This window comes from Diplotaxodon limnothrissa, linkage group LG7 (genome assembly GCF_057381915.1).
Source record: "Diplotaxodon limnothrissa isolate DT_005_m linkage group LG7, D_limnothrissa_male_GT1.1, whole genome shotgun sequence".
NCBI classification, from domain to species: Eukaryota; Metazoa; Chordata; class Actinopteri; order Cichliformes; family Cichlidae; genus Diplotaxodon; species Diplotaxodon limnothrissa.
The window spans coordinates 49,350,286-49,368,046 of record NC_140602.1 but is presented as its reverse complement, the minus strand read 5'-3'; the positions used below and the strand labels follow the sequence as shown (position 1 = coordinate 49,368,046).

Below are 17,761 nucleotides of genomic sequence, written 5' to 3'. Positions count from 1 at the left end.
GGGAAATAATTTAACAAAAGTACTGTTAATATAATATTTATTATTTAATTATTTATTTTTTTAAATGTGAAATTAGTCCTTTCTCACCGGCGACACCACGAGCAGCTACGTGACGTCATTTCAGGGGGCGGGGCTTGGATTTTTTTCTGGTGTATTTGCAGAATACCTCACTTCCTCGGCTGCTGCCATTATTGTGGTGAATGAGGAAAGAAGAGTGGGAGATACGGGGACAGTGGGGGAAGAACGAGAGGGAGGGTGGTCTCAAGAAACAAGAGCTAGCTGCCTCTGGAGCATACAGGGAAGGGCCCTCATAACGGGCGCGAGCAAGCCAGGTTATGGCTCATTCGGCTACTAACGGTGTGGACCAGGATCTGGCCAGCAAGAGGCTGCACTCAAGGTAGGAAGCCTCGGAAGTACATCGGTATATCATAAGGGGGGTCAGCTCCGTAGCACGTCCTTGAATGCCGAAAAAGAGACAAGTAAGACGATTGAGAGAGAGAATAGCAAGGGCTGCCAGCTCACATCTTTGCTTACTAAGGAGGAACTGGGCAGGGGGAGCTTGACCAGCAAGCTTTCACAGATTTAAAGAGCTCAAGACCCAGCCAGAGCCCAGCTCCAAGCCTCATTCCTGGCTCGGGTCACTGAGCGGCTGTGGCTGGAATGTACAGACTGAGAGGAGCCTCATAAGATGCAGACGCGGTGTAACAAGGGGAGACTGGCTAAAGGGTGCACAAGCTGACAGCGCGCATGGTTTTTAAGGTGCGATGTGTGTGCTGAACTTCACCTTGAAGGGTGATGGACCTAAACCCAAATGCACACAGACTGGCTCTCAGAGCGTTGCTAGTTAAAACCCAGTGTTTAGATACAAATGTCACAGCCTCGTTCAGTTTCATTTGTAGTTTCTTTTAATCATCTTTGATGATCATCAGAAATATGTATACTTGCACCATTTGCCTCTTAATTAGCATAACATTTGACTGTGTCCTCCATGGCCAGGCAGTGAGAGTATTTATTAGTTTTTTGCATGATGAAGAACTCAATAATGACAGTGTTACCGAACTTTAGTTAAGTTTGACAAAACTTGAGCATATGTTATGTTGTTTGTGATTTATGATTAATCATCTCTATTTCATCTCAGATGATCCATTTGCTTATGAGAAATGTGATGTCTCATCATCTGGTCAGCTAGCTGACGGTGTGATTCAGCACCACTTATCACATAATTTTGACATTTTGTCCAGTGTCATGCATTGGACAAAACTATCATTAATCACTGTGAATATCAGAAGTATCCTACATTAAACACATTTATGGTAACATTGCCCAGAGAGCTGGGGTGAGGGAGCAGGCATGTTTATATATAAAGTCAAATCATGCTTGTATACTCTAAGTTGATACCTTATTCCAGTGGCTTTAAGGGATATGTAATATATATCTTAAGTGATTATGTTAGATACTTTAAGAAAACAGCAATTAAACTTACTTACTATTGTCAAGCTGCAGGAGTGACATTCACAAACCCTGCAAGGTTATCATATGCTCTGCCAACATAAACACAAGATTCATACACACACACATGGGGTGGGTAGGACTGCTATTAGAGCTGTGATAGGTTTTCCTCTATTTAACTCAACACATGACCTTTGTACATGACGGTTTGGTGTGTGTGTGTGTATTATCTTTAAACTCCAAAAAGCTTAGGCAAGCACAAAGGGGACGTTATGTTTAGGATTTATTTGTCAACTGACCCATCCTGTAAAATCCTTTTGTTTTCTTCCTAAAATGAGAACGTGTCCGGCTATAGAGATTAGTATTTTAAAGCCTATTTGTCCACTTGTGTGTTTGTGTGTGTGTGATGATTGAGGAGAACAAAACAATCTTTATATCTTTAAAAAAGAAAGAAAAAAACAACAACAAAAAAGCCACAAAACATAATTAGCATTAATTCAATAAATAAATCTAAAAATAATAAGACAAGACTTACACAAGCTCTTTTTCAGTACCAAAGCACTTTGAATTAAACCCTCAAAAACAACTATTTGCTGCGGTTTTGTAAGCTTTGGAAATAGTACTGTTGTTTTTCCATAAACTTCATGTAATGGTATTTTCCCTGAACCTATACTAGATTTTTGCGACTGAAAACTGAAACGTTTACTAATACTTAAATTACAAATGTCTGACTCAGCACCTGTTGCCGTGTAACAAATGATTTGACTATAAAATTGTGACTTTGTGTCGTAAAAAAGCAAGCTAGAGAAAGGGATTTACTCTGAAATCTTTAAATCTAGCCTGTCTTTCTGTCAGTAATGACAGTAGTTACTAACTGAAATTCATCTTAGATTGACTAACATCATTGCCGTGTTCATTGCTTTGTTTTCATAGCCCCTGCAGCACTTGGTTCCCTTCGTATGGCCTACAGTGTGTGTGTGTGTGTGTGTGTGTGTGTGTGTGTGTGTGTGTGTAAGTAGCACTATTCAGCCTGGCTCTAGAAAACAGAACATGCAGAGAGTAAAAATGCAGCTTCACAAGAGACTTAGACAAAGGAGAGAAGGAGAGAGTCTAGCTTTAACTGAAAGTGACATGCACTGAGGAAGGAAAGCATTCCTAGAGAGTTTCTCTTTGGTTTCCCTGACAACTAGCCATGGCACTCTGTAATTATGGCTGGATTACTGAGTGCACAGTTTCTTAGCTTAACCAAGATTCACAGTGTTGGACGTATAGGCCTTTAAAAATGAAATAAGAATCCATGAATTGAATTAAATCAGCTAAAACAAAAGTATAACTGATTTTAATGATGAAATATAATCCAAGTAAATTTGATTGCTGGCCATTAATTGGTTGAGATGTCACATACCAGTTGTAATTAAATACTACTCCGAAGCAGCTTGTATCCTAATGGGTTTACTGCTTTCCCAACTACATGCCTGATAAGAATCTCAGGTATGAGTGTTGAATAGCTATTTAAATTAGGGCTGCTCAATTAATCGAATTTTAATCACGATTACGATCTGGGCTTTCAACGATCATTAAAAATGACTGAGCCGATTATTAGCCCCTCCCTAATTTATCCGCGACACCTTAAAGGCCGGTCCGTGAAAATATTGTCGGGCATAAACCGTCCGTGGCGCAAAAAAGGTTGGAGACCGCTGATTAAGAGGACCCGAGGGAAGCTCGGAAAGCTAAGCAGAAGTTATTTGGAGAGGAGAGAGTGACTGCCGTTGGTTGAAAAGAGAGTTTAAAAAAAAAAACTTCAGTGGTGTTGCACACTATTTTATATTATTTTTTTAAAGTCATTGTTAACCCTTTAAAGCCGGTCAGAGCAGCACGCTCCGTTTTGCGTAACTATTTTTAAATCCCTGTAGAACCTGAACCGTGTAAGCTAGCGCAATAATTTGTTTTGCATATGAAACCGGAGGAGTTGTACTTACATCTGATGCCATCAGCTTGTCCTTGGTCACGGTTTCGTTCCACATATAGCTTTGCAAAAATTGCATAAAAAGCGCTTGCAGGAACAAAAACATAATATTCCAGAAACACGCTTTGCCGTTCCTATCAGCTGTTCGTAACACTTCCCACAGTGAAATGATGCACATGCTGTTTTCTTTGCAAATTTGCATCATAGGATTGTTTTTTGTTTTTCCTGCAGTATATAAAAATTGCTGTATCTCCAAAATAAAACTATGAAGACACTCAAAATAAATTTCCTGTTGTTGTAAACTATTTTTTGCAACTTTATTGTATTTAAAGTTTTGAGGGATAAGCCTCTTAAATTTCTCCAAGTAGAAATATATGTAAACAAAACAAAAGCGATTTTCAATTTTTTTTGTAGTTTATTGCACTTTTTTGCAATTTATGTAATTACTATGGACTTAATGCATACATATTATTAAAATATGGGCTATAACAGTTGTATTGATGTATAGCAACTTGAAATGCTCCCACAAATGGCACTACAGCATGTAAAAAAAATAATATAAGCTCTGGTGGACTTGGTTCTATAGTAGGTCTTAAAGGGTTAAATAAATATCGTCAAATAATCGTGATCTCAATTTCAGTGAAAATAATCGTGATTATCATTTTTGCCATAATCGAGCAGCCCTAATTTAAATGTCCTCCGGACTCTGCTCTGTACCAGGAGAGCAGCAGCAAAAGCCAACACGTGATCGAAGACAGCAGATGTGACACTGATGAAGTCAGACACAGCTTGGAGGTGGGCATGCTTTGAATGTACAGAAGTGAATCAGCTGCGCTATCAGCTGTGAGCAGACACTGAGGTCAGCTGATCTGCTGAGCGATTACCTGAAGTAACATTACACTCGATTTGGCCACTGAGGTTTTTTTTAATGTGGTCATGAAACAGTGGTGTCTGAAAGTGAGGGTGACCTTGTTGGATTTAGAGCTAGTAGTAAATGTTCAACGCTTGCTTTTACTGAATATTGTGCAACGAGGAAAAGGAAGAAGATGTCAGAACCAGGCGAGTCTATGCAAAGGTTGGTAGAGCTTATTTGCAGCATAACAGCTATTGTGAATGCAAGCTACTGTAGGTACAATCAATTCAATTCAATTCAATTTTATTTATATAGCGCCAAATCACAACATAAGTCGCCTCAAGGCGCTTCATAGATACAGAGAGAAACCCAACAATCATATGACCCCCTATGAGCAAGCACTTTGGCAACAGTGGGAAGGAAAAACTCCCTTTTAACAGGAAGAAACCTCCGGCAGAACCAGGCTCAGGGAGGGGCGACCATCTGCTGCGACCGGTTGGGGTGAGAGAAGGAAGACAGGATAAAAGACATGCTGTGGAAGAGAGACAGAGATTAATAACAGATATGATTCAATGCAGAGAGGTCTGTTAATACATAGTGAGTGAGAAAGGTGACTGGAAAGGAAAAACGTAATGCATCATGGGAATCCCCCAGCAGCCTATGTCTATTGCAACATAACTAAGGGAGGATTCAGGGTCACCTGGTCCAGCCCTAACTATATGCTTTAGCAAAAAGGAAAGTTTTAAGCCTAATCTTGAAAGTAGAGATAGTGTCTGTCTCCTGAATCCAAACTGGAAGCTGGTTCCACAGAAGAGGGACCTGAAAACTGAAGGCTCTCCCTCCCATTCGATCCACACCTCCAGGTCACACTATTAGGAAAAAGTTCAATCTGATCTCCGAATCAACAAGCCTTGCCTGTTTAAACTGAATGCCAGTTACGATTACTAAAAAGCATCAAGTTTGCAAGCCAAAAGCATGAGTCCAGTGAGACAAACAACGATAACACATCCTAATTTGATTGTTTTTAATGGACAGGAGGATTTATTACAGTCTGTTACTGTTACATTTAGGGCTGCCACGATTAGTCGACTAGTCACGATTACGTCGACTATCAAAATCGTCGACGACTGATTTAATAGTCGACGCGTCGTTTGAAGCTTTGTAAGATCACAAAAGACGCAGGAATAAGTGGCAGGATTTAAGAGTGTAATAACGGACTGAAACAGAAGATGGCAGCACTGCATGTACAAGGATGCCAGCTGCCGTTAAACCCCGAAGAAGAAGCAGCTGTGTCCCAGAATTCATAGCGCGGCCCAGCTCAGTTTACAACAATGGCGGCAGCTGGTTAGTTTTAATATTACTCTTATTATTCTTTCTGGGTCACAAAATAAATGTTTAACATATTTTCAGGCGAGAATGTAGCTGTGTAAACCTCAAATATCTGCTCAGTTTATCAGGACACCACATATTTTCAAAAGCGCTCCGACATTTTCAGAGACGTCTGTTACCCACTAGCTCGATAGCGAGCCGGGAGCTAGGCTCACTAGAGCCGTGAGAACACCGGACTCCTGGCAAATCGTTTTCAAACCCACCGCTGTCTTTCGCTACTCAGGTTAAACATGATATATAAGTCACTTAGATAACTTAACAATGTTATTCTTTGGCTTTTTTTTTTTAGTATTTTATTTGTTCCTGAGTAAATCGGTTTGGCTGAGATTAAAGTTATAGTTTTTACACAGCTGAATGAACGTCAAGCAGACAGCTGATTATCAGAAGTGTGAGATGCTCGAGAATTTACTCCGGTGTCCCGTTATATTTTAGATAGCAAGGAGTTTATTAAACTTCACCGAAACAATCTGCAAATTTCATTAAAATTTAATAAACTATCATCTTGTCTTTATTTTTAGTTAGCACAGACCTTGAACACTTAAAGCTGTAAGCTAATGATAGTTATATAAGAGCAGATGCTGCTGGTGCAGTAAGCTGTAGTTTTACGTCCAATGGATGATGATCTGATTAGTCGACTAATCGCAAAAATAATCTGTGACTAGTCGACTATCAAAATAATCGTTTGTGGCAGCCCTAGTTACATTTTGTTGCACAGAGGCTGTATCTTTGCACAAATCAATATGCTCTGTTTAAATCGTAAATTCCAAATGGACCAGTAATAGTTGTTACAGTACTGTGATAGTTGTGTATACTTACATTTCCGGGGGAGCTGCACATAAAGCTACAGCTCAGGCTATGGCGTAATGCGTGCTGCTCCAGTGCACCTACAGTGTACATTTAGTCTAGACTTACAACTCAAGCTTAACATCTGAGCTACTCCGCATTGTCCCCGTCTTTGTAGGCATTGTGTAGCCATGACCAGTTTATGTGTTGAAGGTCACCTTTCCATAAACCTCCACCAACGTAAACATTTGGATGTCTCATCTTTACTCCCCGTCTTTGTCTTCTGAGCTTTTTTAAACTTGCATTTACACTTTAGCCTAATGATGAAGCATTATTTCACATTTATATAGGTTATATCTAATTATTTGACAAATATTTATTGTTAGCATTATATTGTTTTCCACTGACATTGTTGCACTCTAACCTCACTTCTGCCTCTCTTACTTACTCTTGAAACCTGCCCAGTGTGCTACATGTACTCCTTGATGCCATGGTAACAGCGCTGGGAGTTTGTCTCTGTTAGACCACAAGCAGGCTATTATGAGATGAGTGTCTCCCAAACAGAACAATTAGAGGGGGTAATAAGAGGAGAGAATGGCCGACTGTTTGGCACAAATTCTTCTTACTCCGACCGCAACGATGGCAAGAATGAATGTCACTTTGTGGAAATCCTGCCATGAAATTTTGCTCTTTGTTTGCTTCAACTTTTCCCCCCTCTATTCTTTATTTTTTGTGTGTGAGTCAGCCCGCAGGCTGCCTCTTGAAGTTTAGTTTGCAGACTTTGATTAAAGTGAGTGAGGATGTGTTGACTTCCAACTTTACAACTGCAGAGTTTGGATTTTGCTCAAGCTTTTAAAAATATTGCGAGGCATTATTAAGGCAACACCCTTTTCCACAGCCACAGTTTTACAATGCAAGCCTTCATTGTTCGGCTGTGTTTTAACAAACTGAGGCCCCCGTCACCGTCTTTGACCAGACTTGCTGTCTTTTTGTTTTTCTTCTCATATTCTTGCACATCTGTGACTTCCAGCCATAAATTGAATTCTCATCCAACCACAATAGCACTGACGATTGGGTAGATCAACATTTTGGCTGGTGCCTCCCACCTACTCTTAGCATTATTTACAAACACTCTATATACACAAATCCCTGCATAAGCAGTCCATTCAAACATTTAATGCACAAATCTGTGCTACATCAATATCTTCTTACATGAATTTGTCAACACTCTGTGATTAAATGCGCAAATATTTGTCTCATTACAAAGTTATTAACAAATGTTCACCAGAACTTCCTCAGACCATGCACACCAGTAGAGCAGGGCAATATGGCCAAAAATATTTATCGCAATATATATTTAAAAATTTGCGATAATGATATAACCGAGATATAATTGACTCGAGACCATAACTCCGCAACTTTATTAGTGCAAAAAACCCTCAGTGTATTTTCACTGAAACAAGCAGCTGTTTTTTTTTTTTTTATGCAAATTCCTTGCTGACAGTTTAACCGAAAGACATTTCCAGTGGAAACAGGCTGAGATATCCTCAGCATAACATGTATAATATCCACAAAACTTAAGAGGTTATACACACACAATACGGTAATATTATGTTGAAGCACAGTACATATTACTCCGTGATGCTCCCGACTATGGTAGCCATAATGCTCCGACAATCCATCAAGCGGTGCTCCTTCGTAGCTTGTCAAAGTTGTACTAAAACATCTTTTGACAGATTTTCGAGCACTGTGTACCACATAAAGTCGGTTCAAGGTTAGTAAGCACAACCAGGATTCATACACAAGGCACACCGGATTATAAGGGGCACTGTCGATTTTTCAGAAAATCAAAAGATTGATTTTAAGTGTGCCTTATTTTCTGAAAAACACGGTAATAGCGACGGCCCGCTTCCATGCTTTACCAAAAATTGTGCTTTTGTGTGTATCTGACGGACGAAAGCCAAACTAGTTCCACACCACTGAAGTTGCAGCATTTTTACGAACCAATTCTGGTTCATCTGTTTCATTCAACAATCCGCTTTCGCCCTTGTCATTCGCTTTTTCCACCATGTGCATATAAAAACAAAGGCACTGCACATGCGCGTTTTACCCATATTCTATCGCAATATTTCATTTTCTTATCATTGCCTAACAGTATACCGGTATTACCGTGAACGGTGTGATATGGCCCAGCCCTACTTTCACCTGTATTTTCATTATCTCTACAGATCCTATCTACTATAGAAATGTTGACGGGAGGGTGGGTGTTCACACTGAGTCAAAGTGAGTTTGACATGCCGCTGATATAACTGATCAGCTTTAAGTAAATCGCCTCTGTATTCTTTTGTATATGCACCAACCTTATGCCTTTCATCCCTCTGGCTATGGCTGTTAGGCTCTGCTCCACCTTCCTGTTTGCACTGAAGGGTAGCCTTGGCACATTCTGATGCTGGTCTGTCTTTAAGCAAGTTGTTTAGCTATGGCTAGTGCAAAATTCATTTTAGGGCGCAAGGACTACAGAGCTGGCAAGTTTTCCTCCACTGTTGAAGAAGTAGCTGTTTTATGTATGCCAGGAAGATAACGTTATACACTTTCAAGGACTGTTATCTACGGTGGGAACTAGATTATCCACATTCCAGAGACTGGACTTTTGTTTGTTATTGTCAGCCATACAAAAAGGTGATGAGAGTCCCGCTTTTGCTCTAGCAGCATGTTTTTCTGCAACAACAGCAAAATTTGTTAATGTTAGCTGAAAGACAAAGAGCTGTGGAACCTCAACCAACAATACTTCACAATTTAATTGTTAGTAGTTTGCTAATTTAATGCATTTTTGATTTTTCGATGTCATCGAGGTTTTCACACAAAACCTTAATTTCTAAACAAGACTGGGTAATAGAAATGGACTGGTGACAGTGCTAACCACTGCATCATTGTGCCACCCTGTTAGTATTTGTATTTTTAGACCACTGATGACTTTGTTGCAATTCAGTATTGCACGTTCCAAGACTCTTCGATGGTTGGCTTTGCATGTTTCTCCTGTTTGTAAAGTAGTATCTAATTTCACAATGGGTACTTTCTAGTGAGCCACCTCCTAGCAGGCACGAGCAAAATACACAGTCTACCTTAAGAGAACAAGACTTATGGTTGCAAACTATATATATATCCGACAATCCTGAACTTCCAATCCCTTGTAGTGGGTTGAGTTCTATAAGGATCTTGTAAAAATAATGCCACCAGCTTTTGAAAGATCTTCAGCCGCAGAGCTCCACTGAATAAACACTCTTTTGGTGTAAATTCATGCTTTAATTTTGGTTTCTACTCATTCTTCTCTTCACCTTCCTTTTTCCTAATATAGTTTATACAGTTATAGTGGTTGTTCCACTGCCCTCCACTTCAGCTATGAAAAATGAAATAATCATTTTCTTCCTGTTTACATTTTCCAATGAAAGTTTGTATCCAGTTGCAGGAGGAATTGCATACTGAAAGCAAGATTTCTGGGAAACTAATCAAAATCATTGAATTCTCTTTATTACATTGTGCACTGAGAATTAATATTAATACGTAATTTATTTGCATTCAATTTATCATGTTATTTTGCCATAAAAGGCAAAAATAGTATTTATTATATACATGTAGACGGCAAAAATAGGAAAAAAACCAGCTTAAATGTAAATTCCTATGTATATTTCCATGTTACTGTATAGACTGATATTTAATAAAAGGGGAAAACAACGCTGTAGTGAAGAGATCTCTTGTAAATCCCTTGTTTAGCTTGTATTTTGCTTGCTGCCCCTGTGACATTGTCTTGGTTAAGTAGGGCACTTGTTAATGTAGTTGTGCTTTCTGTGCTTTGAAAGCAGTTGGACATGTGTGTCATAGTGGCAAGATTTTCATGCAGGAAGTGTTTTTTATAGCTTTAAAATAAAATTAATCTAAAGATTAAAAACAGAAAAGCAACATGTGTTTCCTTATTAGTGAAAATAAGTTTACTTAATACGTCCCTTAGGTCTTATTTACTCACAGTGTCATCTGTCTCGGTTGGTGACCTAATAATGTTTATGCTAGTGTCAGCATGTAGTTGGATTTGTTTAGGCCACTCACTGTGCTGTATTGTCTCTACTGAGGAGGTGCAGGGCATTGGATTAGCCATCCCTGTCTCTCTCATCCTTTCTCTCTGCCTCTCATTGGGGCAATGGTCAAGCTTAGATATAAGGTATTCACTTTGTAATCATTGACTGTTCCTCTACTCTTGCCCAGAATGGTCTGTCATCATGCTCCCCTGTTCTTTTAAAACCTGATAGAACAACTGGTCTCCGGGTCAGACTTGAGGAGAAGTTGAAGAGGATTAGAGATGAGCACAATTTTCTGTTGGGAGTAGCGGGAACTGAATTACATAACAACAATGGATATCTTAACTTGATTAAAATCATCTGGATTAATAAAACATAAACTTGTAAACTTGTGACGTCTTAGAAATTCACTTGTTTTGGAGCTCAACGTTCGTGTGGAATGATCTCAAATTCCCTCTGGACTGTTTTGTCTGCAGGTTGCTTCACTGTGTAGTTTTGGAGCGATCTTGAGGACTTGAATAGCACACATTTTTCTCGGCTGGCTTTGGACTGTGGTTAGAATTTACAATTGGAGTGTGTCCAGGTTTGTTGTAATGTTGCTGATATGGTGGTTTTTATTGAAGCTGGGAAATATAAACTTTATAAGACCGCAGTTTGTTAAAGTGTGAGAGGAATTCTTAGTTGTAAGCATAGTACTTAAATGAACTCTACAGAGTTCATTTAAGAGTTTTCTGATAAAGTTAGTTTTACTTAACAATACCATCATGGCATCTGAGCCTTGTCCTCTGACTGGAGCAGAGAGAGCCGTGTGTAGACTTGTCCACTGTGGACCCCGACCTCAAGCTATGCTAAAGCCTTTACCTCTGGAGCTCCAGGTGTATGTGGACAAAACAAGGACCAAGCAAAAACACAGGTACTGTAAAAAAAAAACAAAACAAAACTCAAAAGTAACCCGTCAAGTTTTTACAAACCAAAATGACCTTGGTGAACACATACATTCCATATTAGGGCAATGTTATGAAATCTGACTAGAAGATAGTGTAATATTAGCTGCTTTAAATGACTGTTCACGTCAAAGTAAATCCTTTTTGCCTCAAAAATGACGATGCATTCGCGTCTTCGATTTGACAATAAATAAGCTGTAATGCAGAAAACTGCAAATGGTACGACTCTTTACCTTTTGAATGGAGCCTTTTGCAAAGCCTTTTGATTAGATGCAAGGATAATCCTTGCTTATCTCTACATTCTAGTACTTTATCTGGAATTTAGTGTTACTACTAAACTGTCTGGTCTTGTTTATCCTGGATTATGCAATGCATTTAGGGTGTATACTTCTGGATATAGCTCACTCATGAAGCCTTGTTGTATGCTTACAGTGAGTTCTGACTGGACACCACAGATGCTTTGCTGTATTTTAGCTCAGCAGCCAACTTCAATCTCTGAAACATAGTTTTGTTAACTTCAAGGCATGGAGTGCAACATAGGGCAAAATATTAACCCCCTTAGCTGTTCAGAAATACCAGATTTTCATAGACTTCATGCATTAACCCTGCAGAGGTCTGGCATCCTATCCAGCGTGTACCCCTGCTCTCATCAGAGACAGCTGGGGTAGGCTTTAAGCTGCCGGAGCCCTGAAGTAGATAAGCAGTTAAGGAAGTGGATGGATGACATTGTCTCAGATTGCAGTCAGTAGAGAACCATATTGTTTTTCAAATGTTTTCTCTCTGGTGTGGGTGGGACACTCTGTCTCCGTCTTATTTTGTTTCATATCCTCATAAAAATCTCAGAACATGCAAGAGAACGGCACGTCTTCGAACATCAGGCTGTTAACTGATTTAAGCAGTTAAAAGTGTATCACCTTTTCAAGGTGTTCGTCATCGAGCTCAAACTCAGTTACTAAGGCAACAGTCCACAGAATTTATTACAGACCTTGTTGTCATGGCGATACTGCGTCTCTGTGAAAGTATATTTCACTGCGACTGTAATGGTATCCATGTTTACTGTATGTCCTAATCTGTGATCGGGCTAATGTTTTTATTTCATTAGTTTCATGACTTTATTGTATGCGTGTATCTTGCAGGATGGAGGCCTCGTGCTTAGAATTGGCCTTGGAAGGAGAGCGGCTATGCAAGGCTGGGGACTTCAAAGGGGGAACAGCGTTTTTCGAAGCAGCCGTAAAGGTCGGCACAGAAGACCTGAAGACCCTCAGTGCCATCTACAGCCAGCTGGGCAATGCATACTTCTACCTTAAGGAGTATGGCAAAGCCCTGGAATACCACAGACATGACCTTACCTTAGCAAGGTGAGCAATGTGCACAAGCTATGAGTAAAACATTCACCTCAGCTTTGTGCTGCTTGTTTTGAGCTGCTCGGGAGTCTTATTCAACAATCTGTTTGCTGCACTGTAAATGGTTAATAAACTTCACATTTGAAATCTTTAGCTGAGAAGAACTGCATCTTTACGATAAGGGAACTTATACACAGATCAATAAACCCTGCATGCGTACTGCATCCATCACACGGACATATAAGAGGACTGTGCACCAGTATGCAGGAATCATATGCTATGTTCTGTTATTTGATGTACACACAGTTCAAAAGGAAAACAGCCTTTTCCACCCTTTTTTCTTTAGATGATTTGATGCATGGAAACCTTCATGAATTTCAGACAAAGAAATTAAAAAAAAAGGGAGGAGACTTTTACGTAGTAACAGTTGACAAATACCAACTGGATATTTATCTTGTGAGTAATCTGGTCTCCTGCAGTTAGTGCAGCTGGTACTCCTGCAGGGAACTGATTAAGAACCCTAGGGAGATTTACCTTGTTACATTACAGTCTCACCAGGGCCACTGGGGCTTGGTCCTCGGAAGTAGGCAACTGTTGTTGCAATATTTTAATGGTTATTCATTAGCTAAATGGATAACTCGTGGCTTCCTGTGGGTCATCTGGGCTGCCTGCTAGAGGACAATAACATAATGAAACAATGTGGCAGTAGCAGGTTCATAAGAGCATATAGTAACTGCAAGCACTTAGTGCATACCATCTTTTAGTTGCTCAGTTTCAAAGTGTGAAAGTGAAAAAAGGAGAACGACACAATGGGGAAATTATTTCTCACTTCCAGCATGAAGAGAAAGTAGGCCATAGCAACCAGAGAGGAACTAATCGTGTTGACAAGTTCCGATTCAGCGATGCATGATTAAGCCTAAAGTAATTAGTGGACATGGTGCTTTATTTAGTGCTTGTTATGCTTTATAATGCATTGTCAGTGACTCTCTAGGGTTGTGTATAACTTTACATGTATAACAAATAAAGGAAATCAGTTATGTTCAATAGCCCGTTGTTGAATAAATGTAATATAGCAGCAATATGACTGAATATCTTACAAATTCCTTGATGTGGATGGTCATTTTAGGTCCAGAAAAAACAGTCTTGGAAAACAGAAACAGTGACCAAAACCACAACCTTAAAGTGACATTTGATTTCCTTGATTCACTTTGTTTTCTTCACCAGATGACAGTAATCAAATACGGTCTGTTGTAGATATTAATTGCAGTGATATTTAGTTTGTGGTACACCAAGCTTATTGTGTATTTTTTATTTTATTTATTTATTTTTAAAATAAAAGCTGTGTAGATCACTGATTGATCTAAATGTTTAACTAGTGGGGTCTCAAAAAAGCAGTGATTTTGATTCTAATGGTGCAAGATCTCCGAGCAATAACTTGGTCTTTAACTCTGCCACTAATCACCAAAGATGTCTTTCCTCCACAGAACAATAGGAGACCGAATTGGAGAAGGAAAGGCCAGCGGCAACCTCGGTAACACTTTAAAAGTATTAGGGCGTTTCGATGAGGCCGCTGTCTGCTGCCAAAGACACCTGGACATTTCTCAAGAGCAGGGCGATAAGGTAAGATTATGTACATATATTTGGATATCCAAACAAACCAACACAAACAGAAATATGAAAATCTTCTCGGAAAAAGATAGTGGCAGCCTGTGTTTCTTCACTGTCCTGAAGGTTGGAGAGGCCAGAGCACTGTATAACATGGGGAACGTGTTTCACGCAAAGGGCAAACAGCAGTTATGGGGCTGCACCCAGGAACCAGGGGACCTGCCTCCTGATGTCAGAGACACACTGCAAAGGGCTACTGGATTTTACGAGTAAGTATGTTTTATGCCTGTAGAGCAAATGAATGTATAGAACAGCTACCAGAGTCACAGTAGTCAGTAGCTCTGACATACGAATGTTGCTGCGTTTTGTGGTACTATTGATGATTTTTGAATATTGTCAATTCCCTTTTTTGTCAAGTAGTGGCCGAGAGTTGGTTTGGCTGCTTTCTCATTTTAAACAGAATAACAGTGTACATGTGTGTAACACTGAATTTACTTTTGAGTCCCTGATGATTAAAAGCAACCGTCACAGCCCTCACTGTGCTACCGTCTTTATGACTGGGGTGAGGGTGACTTTGAAAAGATTTTTTAAATCTGTTTTAATACAGTCTTGGTACCACCACTGTGATAATGAAGGTTTCATTTTATTTTCACCATACTATCAAATATTTTAATTTCTACTCTCCTGCTGTTATTTTACCAAGATCTTTGTCAATAATATGCCAAGATAAGAGCAAATAAGTTAAATAATGTGTGCCAATCAGGTAAACATGATGAGGTCCTTGACCCGGTTTCTCCTCCACATGTTGAGAGGGTTGAATTGGGGCTAAACTGGCCTAAACTTATTGTAATGCAGGTTTTACAGCATAAAGTCTTCAGTTGAACTTTGATAAAGGAAGTGTTGTCTTTCAACACAAGAAGTACAACACACTGAGTATATTGCAACACATCATCTTATTTCTTTATAAATTATGGGCTGAAATGTTCACGGGCAGGCTGTAAATGACATTAAAAAGAAACCAAATGCAGTTAGTGCCAATTTGGTGTTTCTGAAAATATGGCCAATACATAAGAAAAAGGGTACACTGAAAAAACACTATTTTACAGATAGAAGTGTGTGCAACATAGCTCATCTTCCTGGGTAACTTAAAGAGCCCATTTGGAAAAAAAGAAAAAAAAGAATTAATATTTCACTTTTTTGGTTTCTTTCTAACTATAATGAATGTAGTAATTGCTTTATATCAACATCAATTATTTAGCTGTTGTCTCATGTCATACCTCGCATAGTAGACTCAATTCTGTTGATTACACATAAAAATGGGAATGCAAAAAAAAAGTTCAACAACCAATAACAACTAAATGCGTGTGCCTGGATGTGTAGGATGAACCTGTGTTTGGTCAAAGAGCTTGGCGACCGAGCTGCTCAGGGGAGGGCCTACGGGAACTTGGGCAACACCCACTACCTGCTGGGTAACTTTGTGGAGGCTATAAAGTTCCACCGTCAGGTAAGAAATCCACATTTCATCCACAAGTTTCAAGATCGCACTGCTGTAATGCAGAGGTGGGAGGTATCAGCCATAATGATTTCATATGAGCAGTTTTCCAGCTTGGACCATTCACTGTGCAGCTGTTCAGCAGCCGTGGCCTCCCATCATATAATACATGTGTGATACATACATATCATGTTTGGGTGAATGATGTTGAAGTTCTTAGGTGTATTAATAGATTGTAAATTAAGTAAGGAAACTCAATAAAACATATTTCAATAAAAATGTTTACAAGAATCGCGTTATTACACCAAGTCAAAGAATTTATAAATCCCATTTCTTTTTAGATAATGTGCTGCTCACTCGTAGTTCCATACTTGACCTACAAAGTGGAATGGAATACAGTGCTGTGCAAAACCAAAATGCTGTAAACAAAGAATGCTTTCAAAAATGGAAGTGTTAATCATTTATTTTCATCAATCACCAAATCTAAATCAAATCAATACTCGGTGTGGCCACACTTTGCCTTCAAAACAGCATCAATTCTTGTAGGTACACTTGCACACAGTTTTTGAAAGATCTCGGCTGGTAGGTTATTCCAAACATCTTGGAGAACTAACCATAGATCTTAATCATGTAATCCCAGACACACTCGATGATGTTGAGGTCAGGGCGCTGTGGGAGCCATATCATCACTTCCAGTACTTCTTGTTCTTTACGCTGAAGATAGTTTTTAATGACTTTGGCTGTGTGTTTGGGGTTGTTGTCCTGCTGCAGAGTACATTTGGGGCCAATAAACAATTATTTATATTTCTGAAAGCATTCTTTGTTTATAGCATTTTTTCACACCTGCCTAAAACTTTTGCACAGTACTGTAAATAGATAAATAATAATTCTAAAAGGAATAAAGCGTAGTTGCATATACGTTTGTTTATATTATGTGCCCTTTTTGCAGAGATAAAGTTGTTCTTTTCTTGTTTCCCTTTGCTTTTGGAAAATATTGCTTGTTTTGCAGTATTTTTGCAGTATTTTCAGACAGAAATAAAATGAATTAATGAACAAATGTTATTTGCATCTGGCTGAGCAAAAAAAAAAAACCCCAAAAGATTTGAATGAAGCTCTTTCATTTTCCAAATTTGTTTCACAACATCATGTAAAAGATGAACCTAATGTTTTACATATGTTTTGCCTTGTCTGGTGTGGTTTTGGTGGCCTGTGTCCTTACTGTTGTGGCCTTGACATCCTGGATGTTTGAACTGCAGCACTGAGTGAAACTACATTTTCTTTATTTTAGCCTCCTTTATCTGTTAAATGCACCTGAGAAGTAAACAGGTGGCCCGCACCGAATTTGCTTTGGTGTTGAGATAAGATCAGAAACATTTGCATGACTTGAGCGTTTAGCTTCTAAGTTCAGTCAGAGTAGAGTACAGTTCATTTAATTTCAGTCAGTGAAGCAGATGGTGTTCCTGAGAGATGTTTTTGCTGGTCTTACCAAGGTAAATGTGGTGTAAAAGTGTGTGTTTCAGTGCTTTGGTATCTATCTAAAGCTGCCCTAGCGGACAGTTTGCAGAGATTGATGGCTACTCATACAGAAAAAGGACAAAATTGGTTTCTTGGTGAATCAGCGGGAAGCATGGCTTCCGGCTTCCACCCTCCATTTTTCTATTGAAAACCAAGTTTTTCCACAAGTGGGAAACTGATTTCTCCCCTTCCTTCCCTGTTACAAATCTATCAGTATGCTGCAGAGGAGAGGTTTCCTATGGAGAGAATCAGAGGAGCTGATTTGATGCACCGCTGCTGCAGCATCACCTCTGCTTATGAAATAAGGTTTCCTACAGAGCTTCCAATATGAACTTGTGAAAAATCTCTCTGC

General features: G+C 39.3%; 1 protein-coding gene across 2 annotated transcripts in view; it reads left to right on the top strand.

The window, feature by feature from the left end:
- The first annotated feature begins 228 nt into the window (after positions 1-228).
- Positions 229-17,761, top strand: part of gpsm1b (G protein signaling modulator 1b) — a 28,091-nt gene continuing 10,558 nt past the window's right edge. The window contains exons 1-5 of one of the 2 annotated variants that reach the window (XM_085359813.1): positions 229-397; positions 12,591-12,812; positions 14,282-14,417; positions 14,529-14,671; positions 15,783-15,906. In XM_085359813.1, the coding sequence (XP_085215939.1) occupies positions 336-397; positions 12,591-12,812; positions 14,282-14,417; positions 14,529-14,671; positions 15,783-15,906 (687 nt within the window). In that variant the 5' untranslated portion in view covers positions 229-335. Of the gene's footprint in view, positions 398-11,274; positions 11,424-12,590; positions 12,813-14,281; positions 14,418-14,528; positions 14,672-15,782; positions 15,907-17,761 lie in introns of those variants that run through there. The other variant, XM_085359814.1, reaches the window with a different exon arrangement.